Below are 16,101 nucleotides of genomic sequence, written 5' to 3'. Positions count from 1 at the left end.
CCATCTTATGGCAACTTGTTTAACTTATGTCTGTACTCAGATATTGTTGCTTCCGCTGACTCGTCTATGATCGAGCACTTGTATTCGAGCCCTCGAGGCCCCTGGCTTGTATTATGATGCTTGTATGACTTATTTTATTTGTAGAGTTGTGTTGTGATATCTTCCCGTGAGTCCCTGATCTTGATCGTACACATTTGCGTGCATGATTAGTGTACGATTGAATCGAGGGCGTCACAGCGTCACAACAAAATATTTTGTGGCTGAGCAAACTGCATTGACGGACCCTGCCTGAGCTATACTGATAAATAAAGTGTCTCGTCTGGACTTAGCATAGCGGTGTTTACCATAACCACTATTGTGATATGAAAATAAGCATAACTGTGTATGGAAACAAAATAGACATTTAGTCATTTTAATATAGCTTACAAAAACAAACCCTTAGAAAGTTATGTCAATTTTGTTGGGTTCAGCGTTGTACAAAACACGGAAACCCTTTTTTACCCAACGCGAAGGACTAAATAAAATCATAAAACGAGCTATATAGATCTCCTAATAAAACCTTTATGGAACCTACAATTAGTTTTGTTCATTATTTACGGATGTGTTTTAATTTTTGTGAACATTTTCTAAAAGCTGATGGACATGATTTTTAAATTCCTGAATATGCTTTGAATATTGGCTCATTTAAAAAAATCATGAACATTTTTTATTTCATGAAATCATTAGAAATCGTGATTTGTTTATAATTTGTGAGCAATTTTTTAAGTCATGAACATTTTTTGATTTTTAGAATATTTTTTAAATTCACAAACAGTTTATCATTTTCCTACTTTTTTTCAGAACTCGCAATTGTTTGATATTTTGGAAATCCGAAATTAATTTTGAGATAAAAAACCAAAACAGAAATAAAAAAGTAAAAAGAAATAAAAAATAGGGGGCGCCATCAATCCGAAATTTATTTTTAGGGAAAAAACAAAATAGAAATAAAAAAAAGATATAGAAAACAGGGGGCGCCACGACCCGCACATGGGCTGGCCCATTACTGCTCTTGGTAAAAAGAAAGAGAAAAAGCGTGAGAACCAGGGATCGAACCCTGGTCTCCTGTGTGGAGCATCGTTGCCTCAGCCATCGCGCTGCTCATGCATTGGTGCTATTATATCGTATCCACCTTTAATAACAGAACCCTGGAGCGATATTAGAAATTAAAAACGAATCGTTTTTGCCACTTACGGGTGGCATTGGTGGGTAATTATTGCCAACTTCGAGGGTTGTTTTTATGACGTACCACCAGAAGCGATGCGTGGTTTATATATATATATATATATATATATATCTTTCCCTACTAATAAAGCACGGAGTGCTTCTGGTCGTACGTCGTCGTCACTTTTGCAAAAACATCCTTCCGTTTTCTGAAAATTATACCCGCAGTCCCTCTTTAAGTGATATCTAAATAAACGATTCGGTTTTACAAATTAACCCCTGCTCCGTCTCCAGTCGCGGCGGCGCAGGACTTACTCATGCCCTCCCCGCCGTTCCTCCCGCCGCCTGGCCCTCGCCGGCCCTCCGCCCTGTAGTGGTGCGCCCGAGCTTGGGCGCGCCGCCGCCGCGTCCGCGATGGTCCTAGATCCTACACGGAGGGCCTCCTCGACCTTCGATCCCCTCGCTTCAATGGCGGCGCCCCCCGTCCTTCCATTGACCGCCCGATTCCGGCCAACTCCAGCGCCTTCCTCGGGATGCCGCTCACGGGAACGGATCCCCTCGGCGCCCCCTACCAGTTCGCCCTGCAGCCGGCCTTCCCTGCCGCCCCGGCGAGCCCCTTGGCCACCGAGGAGACGATTTGCGCCGCCCGTGAGCACCTCTCCTGATTCCTCTCTTCCCTCGCCCGCATCGGCAGCACCAGTAGGAGCACGCCGCCCTGCCGCCCCCGCCCTGCCGCTCCCGCCCTGCCGCGCGCCGTCGGCCATGGATGCGGCCTAGAACTGCTGTCGTCCCTGTCCTGCGATGCGCCGACAGCCATGGACCAGCCGCACGAGTAGGAGCACGCCACGGCGGCTGCCATGGATGCGACCGAGAACTGCTACCGCCCCTGAATTGCAGCCGCGCCGCACCTGCCGTGTGCCCCTATCCTGGGCATGAGGCTGCTGCCGCCCAGTGCTGCCGCTGGGGCGTGCTACTACTCGCCTCTCCGGTCCGCTGGTGCCTCCCGCTCGGGCGGCGTACCGGGCCGACGGGGAGGCACTGTGTGCGTTCGAGCTGCTGCTCGAGTCGCCTCGTGAGTCGCGACCACTGCTGGACCCGACGGAGCCGCCGGCTGCGCGCGTCCAGGGGAGGCCAGTGCGGGAGATGGTCCTCCTCGACTGTCCACCAACACCAAGCGAACACCAAGTCTGGGAAGGCCGCAAGGGGGAGCACTGGAAAGACACGCCGCCGCCGCCGCAAGGGTTAGCCTCTGCTTCCATGTTTCATGAGGGCGGCGCCATTGTTTGGACTTGTGGTGCAGCTGCTGCGTCCTGTTCGAGAGAGAAAAGAGAGGGTGATGAGAGAGAGGGTAGAAGGAGAGGGAGAACCGCAGAGGAGCTGGCTCACCGGCGAGGTCCTGCTGCTGCTTCAGATCTCCGTGCGGGGGGTCGGGTTCGAGCTCCTGCGAGCACTCTCGCCGCTCGGGCGCCTGGTATATGGGAGACTGTTTTGTGCAAGGGAAACTGAAAACGAGATGAAGATTCAGGCTTTTACAAAGGATAAAAATAGACCACGTGTAAGCACACCAGACAGTACGTGCACGCGTCGCTAAGCACTGCTCGGGATGTCACACGAAGCCACCAGACTTCACACGCGGCGACCACGCTGACCAAACGAGCCACATGAGCAGGGGAGGATTATTAGAACTTTTACATCTTTAAGTATACATTTTCTATTGAAGATGCTTTAAAAGGAGCGCGCGGTTTCTTTGTTTTGAAGGACCGGCAATCTGTTTGTTTATATATCCGAGTAAAAAACGTGCTCTTTTGTTTTGCAGGAACGGATCAGTTGACCGTTCCATGGAATACGCGCTAGGCCGGTCGATCTTTCCGTGAGGTTACCTTTAAAATCTCCTTTCTTTTAAATCTCAGCCGTCAATTATTATGTAATAAAAAATTAACAGATATGAAGACGTGACGGAAGGAGAACTAAGAATTCTTCTTAACTTAGCAATTCAAACTAATCCAAAAAATATATTCTTCACTTTATTATAAGGTAGGTAATAGATATAGATGTGATCCTTATTTTTTTGTATGGTTGTCCCTTAATTAATCGTATGGTTGGGGTTTTCGCATGATTATTCGTTAATCAATGGTGCGGCAAGTATGTGCGTTTGTATCGGGTTTTTACCCGGTTATTTCTCATTAACCAGGCTATTTTCTTATTCTTAATGAAATGTAAATGTAGGAACCCCTGCCCTCTTGAGGTATTCTCTAGAAAATAGAAGATCCAAAGCATTGTCATCACTTTGCAACAGATTTGATGAAATTGGCAGTAGTACACACACTTGGACGGAATAGCATATACTACTAGTATAAAAACTGGTTTGTTGTGGTCTTACACGCGAACAAAACTTTGACGTTTCGCTAGTGCGGAAAGAAAGTGATGTACATAAGTAATCATGAGACATGCATGAATCATTCCAATATCCCACTGATGATGGTTCTGGGCACAAGAATGGCATGGCAAGACTAGCAGCAGCAAGGTGGAGCAGAGCAAAAACAGTTCGCAACTCCAACAGTAAATTGATAACCTTGTCCCTAATTTTCCCGTCACCGTGTAGTAACTCTCTCGAAAGCTTAGCTACCGTCAAAGCAAAAACTGACAAGCTAGCAATAACAGCAAATGCGGTACGAGAGCAGTCCCTAGAAGTAAATCACCTGCCTGCCCGAGCACGCCCCCGGTGCCGGTGGCGTATGCTGCATCTCAAAATGCGGCGGATGTTGCGGCGGCATGGGAGGTGCAAACGGCCTCATGCAGTCCCAGGGTGGCGGCGGCGGGCGCAGCATATGAGGTGGTGCCCAGCGCGGCGGGGGGTGTGGCCAGCGCCAGGGCGCTTGCGCCGGCGCGCCCCAGCACGGTGCCAGATAAGACGGCGACATCGGCGAGCGCCAGAGTGGTGCCGGACCTGCAGGCTGAAGATGCTGCGTGAACGTAGGCGCTCCTGGGCCCGACGGCGGTGGCATCGGCAAGCCCCAGGACAGCTGCGGAGGAGGCGGCGCCACCTGGCGCGAACCGAAGCCTGGTGGCAGGGTAGGAGGCGGCGCCAACGTAGGCCGCCTCCAGCATGGTTGCGGCGGCGGGCCGAAGCCTGGTGGTGGTGGTGTGGGGAGGATCGGCTCCGGCGTAGGCCCGCTCCTGCATGGTTGCGGCGGCGGGCCGAAGCCTGGTGGTGGTGGTGTGGGGAGGATCGGCTCCAGCGTAGGCCCGCTCCTGCATGGTTCCGGCGGCGAGCCGAAGCCAGGTGGTCGGGAGAGGGTCGGCTCCAACTCAGGCTGGCCCCTGCACGGCGGCGAAGGCGGAGGCACCACGGTCTGCGGCCGCGGCGTGGGCGAGGGGGGCGGAGGTGGCGGAGTAGGGGAGCGCATCCATAGTGGCGGAGGCACCACGGTCTGCGACCGTGGCGTGGGCGACGGGGGCGGAGGTGGCGGGGTAGGGGAGCGCATCCATCGCGGCGGCGACGGCGTCACCAACGACATATCCTCACCCTCCTCTTCCATGACCACCTCCTCCTTCACCTTGGCCGTGTTGGACGCGGCAGGGCGCTGGTAGGGGGAGGTGCGCGTCCTTTTGGAGCGCGGGCGGCGCAGGGGCACCGCCAGCGCGAGCATGTGGTGGGCGGGCGGGGGCATGGGCTCCACCGGGTCCGGCGGGTCAGCGAAGGCGGAGAAGGCGGTGACGCAGCCGATGGGGCACTCCGCCCAGCCGATGGCGTCGACGTCGGCCGCGGCCTGTGCGGCGGCGATGCGCGCGGCGGAGGGCGGCACGAGCGCGGCGCCACCGTGCAGCGTAGAGCGGCGCGGCGGCTGCAGGTCGACCTGCCCCACCATGTGGCCCATGATCTGGGACTGCAAGAGCAACTCCATCCCGTCAATCACACCCACACCGGCAGCGGAGCAAAGCAAAAGGCACATAGATAGATAGATGGAAGAAAACCTTCTTGCCGTGGAGCCTGGCGAAACCATGCATGTAGATGATCTGCAAGCGGCCATGGCAGAGTCGCGCGCAGAGAGGAGAGGGAACACATCACATACAATCACATAATAAGAGATTGAATCTCAAAAAAGAAAACATAACAGCAGATTCAGTTAACAAAAATGGAAGAAGAACAATATTCAGTATCACCTAGCGTAGTATATAATTTAATTTCTCAAAAATAAAACTAGCGTAGTACTTCCTCTGTTTCAAAATTCTTGTCTTAAATTTGTCTAGATATGGATGTATTTAATATTAAAACGTGACTTGATACATCGGTATTTTGACAAATGTAAGACAAGAATTTTGAGACGGAGGGAGTATTTATATATTATTGGTTAAAAACGAAAGAAGAGAATATTAGGAGTAACGGATTCAGTTAAAAACATGGGGAAAAGAGACACGAAAGATCAATCCCTAAAAGAGAAATAAATACATGAAAGAAGAACGTCGGGGTCATACATTCAGATTCAGGAACATGGACACTCCGATCAAGGAGAAAGTTGGAACCAAAACTAGAAGAAGCAGATGAGATTGAGAGTTGGGAGTGGGTGGATTAGCAAGCACGTACGTTGTTGAGGTGGACGGTGGTGAGGCGGGTGGCGTAGGGGTCGACGAAGAAGCGGTGGTACCTCTCCAGCGTCAGGGTCAATCTCTCCTTCACCATGGCCGCGCCCTCTCCTCCCCCTTCTCCGCCGTCCTCCTTCCTTCCGCTGCCAAACTCTCTCTCTCTCTCTCTCTCTCTCGCGCGCGCGCTCTCGCTCTCCCTCCTCTCTCTCTCTCCTTCCGTCTGGCAAGGTTCCCCTCCCCTCTCCTCCCTGCTGGCCTTGCTTTTTGTCACGGCCAACACGCTCGATCGGCACGTTACGTGCAGATTTGGTGCTGCCCCGAAGCGCTGTCTGTATGTGTGTGAGAGAGAGAGAGACGCGGTACGTTACCGCATGGCAGGGCAGGGCAGGGCAGGGACGAAGGAATTGAATGGGGCTCCTGTTTGTTGGTGGGCGGTTTCATTTCCCTCGCCAAACAGAACAGAACAGGCTTTCCCTCGCCTGCCTGCACAAGCAGGACAAACCAAAGGCACGACGCTGTTTCGTTTCTCTTTTGCTTTCACCCGATCAGGTCAGGTCAGGTCATTAGGAAGAAAGTTGAGTTGAGCCTGCCTTTGCAAACTTGGGAGGCCCGGTCAAGACTCGTCAAAAGTGTCCCTCCCATCCTTTGGTTCTCAGCTTCTGATGATGGCTGTGGATTTTGAATTTTGGTCACGTCTGCATGTTCACTTCGTTCTTCCTCGCCGAGAGCCTGCTCTGCATTCCACCAAATACGAGCGCCTTGTCTCTCGAGTCATACAGTAACCTAAATTTTTTGTGTAAGTAGATTTGTTGGGTCATTACATTAAGATCCAACGGTCGTCCTTTTTTCTTCTTCCTCCATCTTTCATCCTCCTCTAATCCATTCCTTCACCCACAAAATTGACTTACCCAAATTAGAAATTCAGTCAACATACATGTAGCTATTGTGCGTGGCAGTTTAGCACAGGCAGATCATTATCACAGCGAGCTGGATCAAGACCGTTAAGTCACTATCCCATCCCACCGAGCAAACTTTACGCACCAATAAAAGAGAGAGGACTTCAACGCAGTTTCTCTCTGCCTCGCTGAACTGAACCGAGCCACCAAGTAGATTCAGAACGACAAGGACTCCTCAAACCAGCAACCACTGTCAGAGATTTCAAAATGCAGACGCATCTCATTATCAAAACAGCAAGAAACAAAACGCATCTCATCCCAAATGCAGACGCATCTCAACGCGGTTAATAACTGAACAGGCAACATGGTTCTCATCATTAACACAACCAGTAAAATTAAAATTAATTTACAACTACTGCAGATCACCACCGAACCAAAAGCAGCGAAGAACAAAGCACGCCAGATCAACCGTCAGTTCCACGCTGCTTCAGTCAACCACGCTACAAATCACACAGCAGAGGCAATGCCGCCGCTGCTGCCCTGGGCGGCGGCGTCGGCGGCGGGAATGTCCTGGACCTCGATGGACGGGAGCCTGAGCAGCTCCCTCATGCGCCTCTCCTTCCTCTTGGTCGCCGCCTTCCCCTGGCCCCTCAGGGCCCGCTTCCTGGTCCCCTCCACGCCAGGCGCCGCGGGAGGCAGGCTGGAGGAGGCGCTGAATGTGCTCGGAGGGGAGACGCGCTGGACGACGGCCGCGGAGCCCGGGCGGATGGTGGCGAGGGGCACGGGGGAGGAGGCGGCCGCCCCGGCGTGGACGGAGAGGACGGAGCCGACGGGGCACTCGCGCCAGCCGAGGTCCTGGATGTCGCGCTTCACGGCCTCCGTGGAGAGCAAGGCCGCGGAGGGCCCCGCGGCACCCGGCGGGGGCGCCACGGCGTTGATGCTGACTGTGGCGCGGCGCGGGCGCAGCAGGTCGAGCGAGTTGAGCGCGTCGACGATCACCGGCTGCGATCGACGAATGTAGGGGAGAGAATCAGAGAATCGTTAGCTCGCTCTCAGGGTGGGGGGCATGACAGGCACTCAGGCAGGGGAGGGAGTTATCCAGCAGAGGGGAGAGGGTTTGGGGCTGTGGAGGGGTACCTTGTTGGAGTTGTAGAACTTCTTGAAGCCGTGCATGAAGAGGATCTGCAACGCCAACAGGAGGAGTTAGGAGGGCGGCGGACATGGGCGCGGAGAGAGTCAGAGAGAGAGATGGAGTGCCTGCCGACCTGATTGAGTTGGTCGATGGTAAGATGTCGACCGCTGCGGGTGGTGAAGAAGAGGACGTAGTCCTCCAGCGTCATCCGCGGACGATCGGCCGCTGGTGGCTTCGTCATCGCCGCTTCCTCTCTCTCTCCCTCGCTCCTCTCACGGACGGAATGGGTGCTGTGAGCCTTCCAAGGTGGGGTGCCCAAATGCAAACGGAATGGGGATGGAAGAGAAGAGAGGGGCCGCACCGTCGCGTGGAGTAAGCTGTCCCCGCACGTCAGTGCCTCATCTGCCGCCCCTTCGAGACCACCGCCGCATCGCTGCAAGCGAGAACCGCCCAGAAGGCGAAAACCGATGGATTACGCTACACTTCTTCGGTTTACGGTGCCAGCTGTGAATAAACACAACACGTGCCCGTCATCTTCTTTGCAAAATCTGAGCATCTTACATTACATCATGCACTCGACAATCTAAATCAAATATGGTTCGTGACATGATTAGGCACCTGACTGTAAGAGCATCTTCAACGGGTGCACAAAAAATTCACACCCTAAAATAGTTTTAACGCGTCACTGTAGCACTTTTAGTACGCCGGACCCAACATTGTTTTAGCAGATGTCTAAAAACAGGCGCCTAAAAACATGCAGTGTAAATTATGAAGCGTACGCAATCCGGCGCTTCAAATTTGCAGCTTTTAATAGTATTTTTCAGCGCGCGCCTGATCCTTTTTTGCACATGCACTGTTTTACAAATTCTGTCCGGCGCCCAAAAAACTTGGATTTTAGAGCACGGCCCAGTTCAGATGCTCTAAGCTCCAAACCTAGTCACCACTTCACGTCTCGAACAACAACAAAGCACATAAAAATAATACTAGTAATGTGGCCACAAGCAGGCACACAAGAGATAAAACACATGATTCCTCATTTCGGATGGTTTTTCGAACTGCATTTTCCCGCTATCTCTGTCCTGATTTCATAAGAAATGACATGTAATTGGTTGCGGGGTCAGCAGATTGACATACTTTTTGCAATGGCACTGACGAAAGAATAAAATATTAGTGTACCTAAACTTAAGGCAAGAGATGATAAGTGTCTCGAAACCAAATTTACCATACTACTCGATAGTGATCTCCACATTATTATACGACGAGCGTAACAACACTGGCAGCAAATATAGGGACAGAGAAAGGATTAGACAATTCAGTTGGGTGTAGGAACAGCAATTTTATCATTCACATCATGTAATCTACAATCTACAACAATATGTTCCGTGAAGGCAACAAAACAAAACTGGAGACAATTTTGGTACATTTGGAGTTCAAAAGCCTACTAGCGATCCCACCCCGATGGCCGCTTTCTCTCCCTCCGTTGATCCCTCGAGCTGCAATACACAGGAATTTTGAATGGTGGTTAGCTAACTGAATGCAGAGCATGGTACTAGTAGTATTGGAAATATCAGCAGGAGAATTATTCTGCACTGAGTTATTGCGAGCCACATACCTTTCAGGGTTTGTGTTCCCGTTTTCGTTAGTGTTTCCTGCGGGGCTGGATGCCGGAACAACTGATGGCGCCGGTGGTGCTGGCCTTGCTGCACCTGAATCCCCTCCTATGGTGCCACCGGAAACAAAACCACGAAGTGCTGGTTTTACAAAAGGTGCACCCCTCAAAGGTGCACTGTTGCTTGGCGCACTCGAAGACGCTGAAACAAAGCTGCTCTTAAAATTTTGCATCATCCCTGTCTTCAACGTGTTTACAGTGGCAGATCTTGGAGCAGGTACTTGTGGCCCTGATTCAGAACCATAGCCAATGCCAAGGCCAAAATCAACTCCACGTATGCCACGCCCACGCCCACGTGCACCGCCACCCCCGCCGCCGCCGCCGCCACCACCACCTCCACCACCCTTTCCTTTGCCACCTTTCTTCCCACCTGATCAAGCATAATAATTTCGTTAGCATAATCAGTTTCCAAAAGGATGCATCTCTATCACCTCCTGTGTAACTAAATAAACAGGACGAACCTTTTCTGGAGTCACGGTTAGCTCTGAACCTGCCATCCTGGAATTCAAACAACAGTCAGTTTAGAAAAGGGGTTGTCTCATGGTAGAATGACCAGGCAAGCTATAATAATACTCCCCCCGTTTCTAAATATAAGCCCTTTTAGAGATTTCAATACCATCTACATACGGATGTATATAGACATATTTTAGAGTGTAGATTCACTCATTTTGCTCCGTATGTAGTCCATATTGGAATCTCTAAAAAGGCTTATATTTAGGAACGGAGGGAGTAGTACGTATTTTAGCAGCTGACAGAACACCCAAAATTCACAAATAAGTTACCAGGAACCCACCTTCATTGCCAAGTCCATAAGTTCGTTGGGCACATCTTGACCAGCAGCAATTAAACTATGAACCAATTCACCTGCAAATCGTGATTCTTTCTGTGTAATAAGAGTATATGCGGTGCCATCTTTATCACCGGCCCGGCCAGTTCTTCCAATGCGGTGAATATGCATATCCATTTCTTTTGCAATATCAAAGTTGACAACTGTTTTAATTGACTTTATGTCCAGACCACGTGCAGCAACATCAGTTGCAACAAGAACATGGTAGATCCCAGACTTGAACTTCTGCAGTGTCTCCATTCGAGATGCTTGATCCTTGTCACCGTGAAGTGCTGCAACTTTGAATCCATGCTGATTCAACTGGTTCTCAACCTCATCGACTCTAGCCTTCTTAGTTGCAAATACAAGCACGTCACCATCATCAATCATACCAGGCATTTTCTCAAGAAGCCATGGCATTTTCTCAGCATCAGAAGGGAGTACATTCACAACTTGTTTAATGTCTTCATTAGCACTACCAACTTGACCAACTGTGACTCGAATAGGGTCAGTCAAAATTTCTCTAGCCAATCGTTCCACTTTGTATGGCATTGTTGCAGAAAAAAGCAAGGTTTGTCGGTCTGGTCTAATTTGACCAACAATGGATCGTATCTGAGGCTCAAACCCAAGATCAAACATGCGATCAGCTTCATCAAGAACCAGATAAGTTGCCCTAAACATCCTCAGTGCCTTCATCTTAAGCAAGTCTATCAGTCTCCCTGGGGTAGCAACGACTATTTCACAGCCTGATTTCAGTTCTTTAAACTGTTCAAATTTGGAAACACCACCATAAACAGCAGCAACTTGAAGGTTGTAAGGCTTTGCAAACTTCTTAGCTTCGAGATATATCTGATGTGCCAATTCTCTTGTTGGAGCACATATGACTCCTATTGGACCTTCTTCCTTCTGAAGCTCAGGCTGATCCATAATGTGAACAATCATAGGGAGCACAAATGCTGCAGTCTTGCCTGAACCAGTTTTCGCAATACCAATGATATCTCTACCTGAAAGGACAATAGGTAAAGCCTGACACTGAATTGTTGTCGGCTTTTCATAACCCTGCTTGGCAATGGCATTCATCAATGGAACAGGAAACCCACAATCTTCAAAGCTTTTAACTGGCCTTGGCACATCAAAGCCTGAAACCCGGATTGCCAAACTTTTCATATAATCAGCCACCTCTTCCACGCTCATCCCTACAAGAGACAAATAGAGAAATTCAATAAATGCCTTCAAGTAGGAGTTGCCAAACCATTAACAATGAGCAAGAACAACCAGCATAAGTTATAATCAATTTACACCACGCTAGTTCACACAAACATGTACAAGTACTTGCAAGATTTCAGTTGCAATGGCTTGTAACATAAAGAGACTTCATTAAACTAATTATTTAGCAATGTCAGCAGAAGGGGGTCGACAGATCAGATGCACAACAGAAATGTTTCAATTTCTCAAGACAAGCAATCAAAGTGAATACAGAGCGGACAAAGGAAGCAATATTATGGCTCTCCGACTGCTGTCTCAGGGAGGGTAACTGGAGACTGGTAATTGTGTAGAGAAGTGATGACCCGGTGCCTGCCATCTCAAAATAACAGAGAGGCATCTATACTAATAGCCAACACCCAAACAATAAGCATGGAATTCAAAATAATGATCCCCGAACCTTGTAGGGCATCATTTTTGTTTATAAGCAACCGAACATTTGGATGTTATTAGCATCCAATTGATATAGACTATTCTGGTTCATCACTTGATTAACCAAATAGAGCAAAGAAGCTAGACCTCTGGTCAGGCTTCATATGCTGAGATCAAAAGTAGCTGAACAGTGTAATCTACACGGGACGCCAATTATAACAGTTAACGATACATATGCTCAATCAAACGGTAAGATATGCTTCACCTGAAACTGACGGCTTCTCCTCGTAGAAGTCCTTGGTGAAGGGCTCATACTCGATGGTCGAATGGTCCAGCGGTGGTATGGGCTCTATCTTCCTCTTGTCAACTACTATGGGGTTGTCGTCGGAGTCGTACTCCATCATGCCTGCGTCGACGGCCTTCGCGGCAGCGTATACCTCCTCGTCGGAGTTATACCCGGCGTTCATGACGTCGGCGGCAAGCGTGAGCCCGGCATCCTTCTTGGCCCGCAGGAAGCTCTCCATGGGGTCGTCGTCCTCATCGGAATCCGCGGGGCGGAGTGCCTCGGGCTTGGGCGGCGGGGGCGGCGCGCGGATCTCCTCCTGGATCTCTGCCATGAATGCGTCGAGGGGGTCGATCTCGTCGTCCTCCGCCTTGCCGCCCTCCGCGGCGTCCGAGGGTGCGGCTGCGTCGTCAGAGAAGGCGATGTCGTCGAGGTCGTCATCGGCGGGGACGTAGAGGCGCGGCGCGGGTTGGGAGCGCTCGAAGCTGTATGAGGTGGGGCGCGGGATGCTGAAGCCCTCGAGCCTCGGTCGCTTCGACATGGACGGCGGGCAAGGTGGAGGTAGCGACGGGCTAGCTAGGGTTTGTGTAGCGAGGCGGGGAGGAAGACGATGGACACGGAGGGGTTGGGTCGGAGAGAGCTTGGCGCCGGCTGGTTGGGTCGCTCGTGTGGTGGGCCGGGTACTGGACGGGTCTGACGCGCCCGTGGGCTGAAGTCGGTCGCGGCATAGCTTATCAGGCCGATTGTTGTTCGATTGGCAACGGCCGTTGGGCCTCGCCGACTCACCGGTCTTCAGGCGTGATGTGATCTATGCAATGCTGCAAAGTAGTGCTCGTAGTACTACATACCGCTATCTTCAAAAGAAAATTAAAAAATAATGTAGCTTTAGTCGAACAAAGAGAAAGCTGCATCAAACGAAGTTTTGAAGTCCTTGACATCAAACGTCCCGACAAATCATCATACTTGTTAAACGAATTCAATGGAGTGTACTGAAAAGAACATCATTGAACATCATAGTTAGGCCCGCAGGTAGAGGTAGCATTATAGTTGACCAAACGTACACAATGTGACTGGTAGCCACTTCACAATTTTCCAATTTTCTAAGCCTCCCTACAGAAGCTAGACCGATGTATCGGCGATATCTTACACTAGGAAAAGTACTCTCCACTGCACTTATAGTAGTATTTCTTCGATTCAAAATATAGGACCAATTTGTATTTCCATCAATTTGTTCAATAAATTGTGAATTGTATAACCCGTAAAAACTGTACATTAAAATTTTGTTTTAAATCAAAAATCATAGATTACTTCTCCATGATATGACTGGTCCTGATTAGAGCGGACCTTCCTAGAGAGACAGAGGAAGTAATAAGTTTTTTGTGCTTATAAGACTAGTCATAGTGGGAGTAACTTAGCTAGTAACATAGCACGTTTCAAGAAAATTTTGTTTATGTGGCATGTAGTTAATAAGAAGTGGTAACACAATATGTTACTGTAACATAGCGTTTTCCGAGTCTACAATCTAATAAATGAAGACCTCTATGATACTACTACTATGTTACTTTGCATTATAAAGGTAGTAACTTAGACTAGTGTCATATGCATGACACTAGTATAAATTACTCCCCACTGTGACCAGCCTAATAAAGGTGCCTTTCTAAACCCCTCAAGTTTCAGCAGGACCATCCCCATTAAAGGCATGTACAATGATTGATATAATAATCTTATCTTAAGACTTACATGTAATTTAGAGATGACAATAAAACATGTATATACAATGGGTTATCTCTTAGTTGCCGGTTTTATTCTCCTTTCTTGTTATTGTATTCCGACACACCCATGACAAAGTCACCTGTGTTTGGCCATACGATGATGGATGTCGTCACACCGAGAGGGCCCTAAGAATATCTCTCCATCGTCGGAGGAGCAAATCTCACTCTCGAACTATCTAGTCACTTGTCAAACTTTTCGTAACATTTAAGTTGTTGTTATGATCACCGTGTTACATGTAGACGTTTGAGCAATCCCAAAGTCCACCATCCGGTAAGAAGTGACTATGATACTCTAATGGTTTAAGAAGCAAAATCACATGTTAACACTCTGTGTTGTTGCAATTGATTACAGACGATATTATCTCAATTCATAACAAAAAGTTTGGGTCGATTCGATATGATCGTTTTGTTGGGGGACGTTGCATGGAAAATAAAAAAATTCTACGCACACGCAAGATCTATCCATAGAGATGCATAGCTACGAGAGGGGAGAGCATCTACATATCCTTGTAAATCGCTAAGCGGAAGTGTTTATCAACGCGGTTGATGCAGTCGTACAACTTCACGGTCCGTTTCGATCTAGCACTGAACATACGGCACCTCCGCGTTCAGCACACGTTCAGCTCGATGACGTCCTCGCCTTCTTGATCCAGCAAGAGGAGTGAAGTAGTAGATGAGTTCCGGCAGCACGACAGCGTGGTGGCGGTGGTGATAAAATATTTCCGCGGAGCTTCACCAAGCACAACGGATTTAGAGCGAGGATGAACTAGAGGGAGGAGATTAGAACCACACTGGGCTTCTAATTATGAGGATTAGAGGTAGTTAGGGCTAGCTCTAATTAGTCTACTAGGACCAACTAGAGGAGGCTCAAAAACTTGTGTTATAGGGGTTAGCCCCGCTCCTCTATTTATATGTCGATCTCTGGAGTCATTACTTGGGGAGAGGGCCTCCCCAAAGTCTTGGAACGTAAGGAAGAGTCCTTCTTGGATTCCAGTACCAGACGCCACGGTCCTCGGTGTCTGGCCCAGATGCCATGGTCCTCGGCGTTTGGCCCAGGGCTAGACGCCAGGGTCCCTAGCATCTGGTCCTGACCTTCACAAAACTTCCTTTTGCACTGACCTAAAGCCCTGTGGGCCTTACCCCTGGCCCAACCATATCATCCTATATATCAATCTTTACCTCTGAACCATTCCAGAGCTCCTCGTCATGTCTGTGATCTCATCCGGGACTCCGAACAACATCCGGTCACCAACATACATAACTCGTATAATACTATATCGTCAACGGACGTTAAGCGTGTGGACCCTGCGGGTTCGAGAATGATGTAGACATGACCGAGATGCTTCTCCGGTCAATAACCAATAGCGGGACCTGGATGATCATATTGGTTCCTATGTATTCTATGAAGATCTTTATCGGTCGAACCTTTATGACAACATATGTAGTTCCCTTTGTCCGTCGGTATGTTACTTGCCCGAGATTTGATCGTCGGTATATCCATACCTAGTTCAACCTCGTTACTGGCAAGTCTCTTTACTCGTTCTGTAATACATCATATTGTAAGTAACTCCTTAGTCACTTTTCTTGCAAGCTTCTTGTGATGTTGTATTACCGAGAGGGCCTAGAGATACCTCTCCGTCATACGAAGTGACAAATCCCAGTCTCGATTCACGCCAACTCAACAGACACCTTCGGAGATACCTGTAGAGCACCTTTGTGATCACCCAATTACAAAGTGACGTTTGATAGCACACAAGGTATTCCTTCGGTATCTGGGAGTTGCGTGATCTCATGGTCGAAGGAATATGTATTTGACATTAAGAAAGCAGTAGCAAAAACTAAATGATCATATGCTATGCTAACGGGTGGGTCTTGTCCATCACATCATTCTCCTAATGATGTGATCCCGTTATCAAGTGACAACACATGTTTGTGGTTAGGAAACCTTAACCATCTTTTGATTAACGAGCTAGTCTAGTAGAGGCTTACTAGGTACTTAGTATTTGTTTATGTATTCACATATGTATTTAAGTTTCCGATCACTACAATTATAGCATGAATAATAAACCTTTATCATGATTAAGGAAATACTCCCTCCGGTCCT

The 16,101-nt window shown here is 49.1% G+C and overlaps 3 protein-coding genes across 3 annotated transcripts; all 3 read right to left on the bottom strand.

The window, feature by feature from the left end:
* Positions 1-3,625: 3,625 nt before the first annotated feature.
* Positions 3,626-6,016, bottom strand: LOC123085676 (extensin). Its single transcript, XM_044507353.1, has 3 exons — positions 5,786-6,016; positions 5,176-5,217; positions 3,626-5,087 (listed from the first exon to the last, which is right to left on the bottom strand). The coding sequence occupies exons 1-3, from the start codon at positions 5,879-5,881 to the stop codon at positions 3,885-3,887; spliced, it is 1,341 nt and encodes a 446-aa protein (XP_044363288.1). The 5' UTR covers positions 5,882-6,016; the 3' UTR covers positions 3,626-3,884.
* Positions 6,017-7,007: 991 nt separating this feature from the next.
* Positions 7,008-8,247, bottom strand: LOC123081887 (uncharacterized). Its single transcript, XM_044504400.1, has 3 exons — positions 7,946-8,247; positions 7,818-7,862; positions 7,008-7,682 (listed from the first exon to the last, which is right to left on the bottom strand). The coding sequence occupies exons 1-3, from the start codon at positions 8,051-8,053 to the stop codon at positions 7,188-7,190; spliced, it is 648 nt and encodes a 215-aa protein (XP_044360335.1). The 5' UTR covers positions 8,054-8,247; the 3' UTR covers positions 7,008-7,187.
* Positions 8,248-9,115: 868 nt separating this feature from the next.
* Positions 9,116-12,889, bottom strand: LOC123085675 (DEAD-box ATP-dependent RNA helicase 24). The gene is made up of 5 exons (XM_044507352.1): positions 12,208-12,889; positions 10,275-11,503; positions 9,943-9,979; positions 9,425-9,851; positions 9,116-9,305 (listed from the first exon to the last, which is right to left on the bottom strand). Exons 1-5 carry the CDS (start codon positions 12,764-12,766, stop codon positions 9,254-9,256), a joined length of 2,304 nt encoding a protein of 767 aa, XP_044363287.1. The 5' UTR covers positions 12,767-12,889; the 3' UTR covers positions 9,116-9,253.
* Between the last annotated feature and the right edge of the window lie 3,212 nt (positions 12,890-16,101).

The sequence above is a fragment of the Triticum aestivum genome, chromosome 4A (assembly GCF_018294505.1).
Source record: "Triticum aestivum cultivar Chinese Spring chromosome 4A, IWGSC CS RefSeq v2.1, whole genome shotgun sequence".
NCBI classification, from domain to species: Eukaryota; Viridiplantae; Streptophyta; class Magnoliopsida; order Poales; family Poaceae; genus Triticum; species Triticum aestivum.
This window is presented reverse-complemented; position numbering and strand designations above follow the sequence as displayed.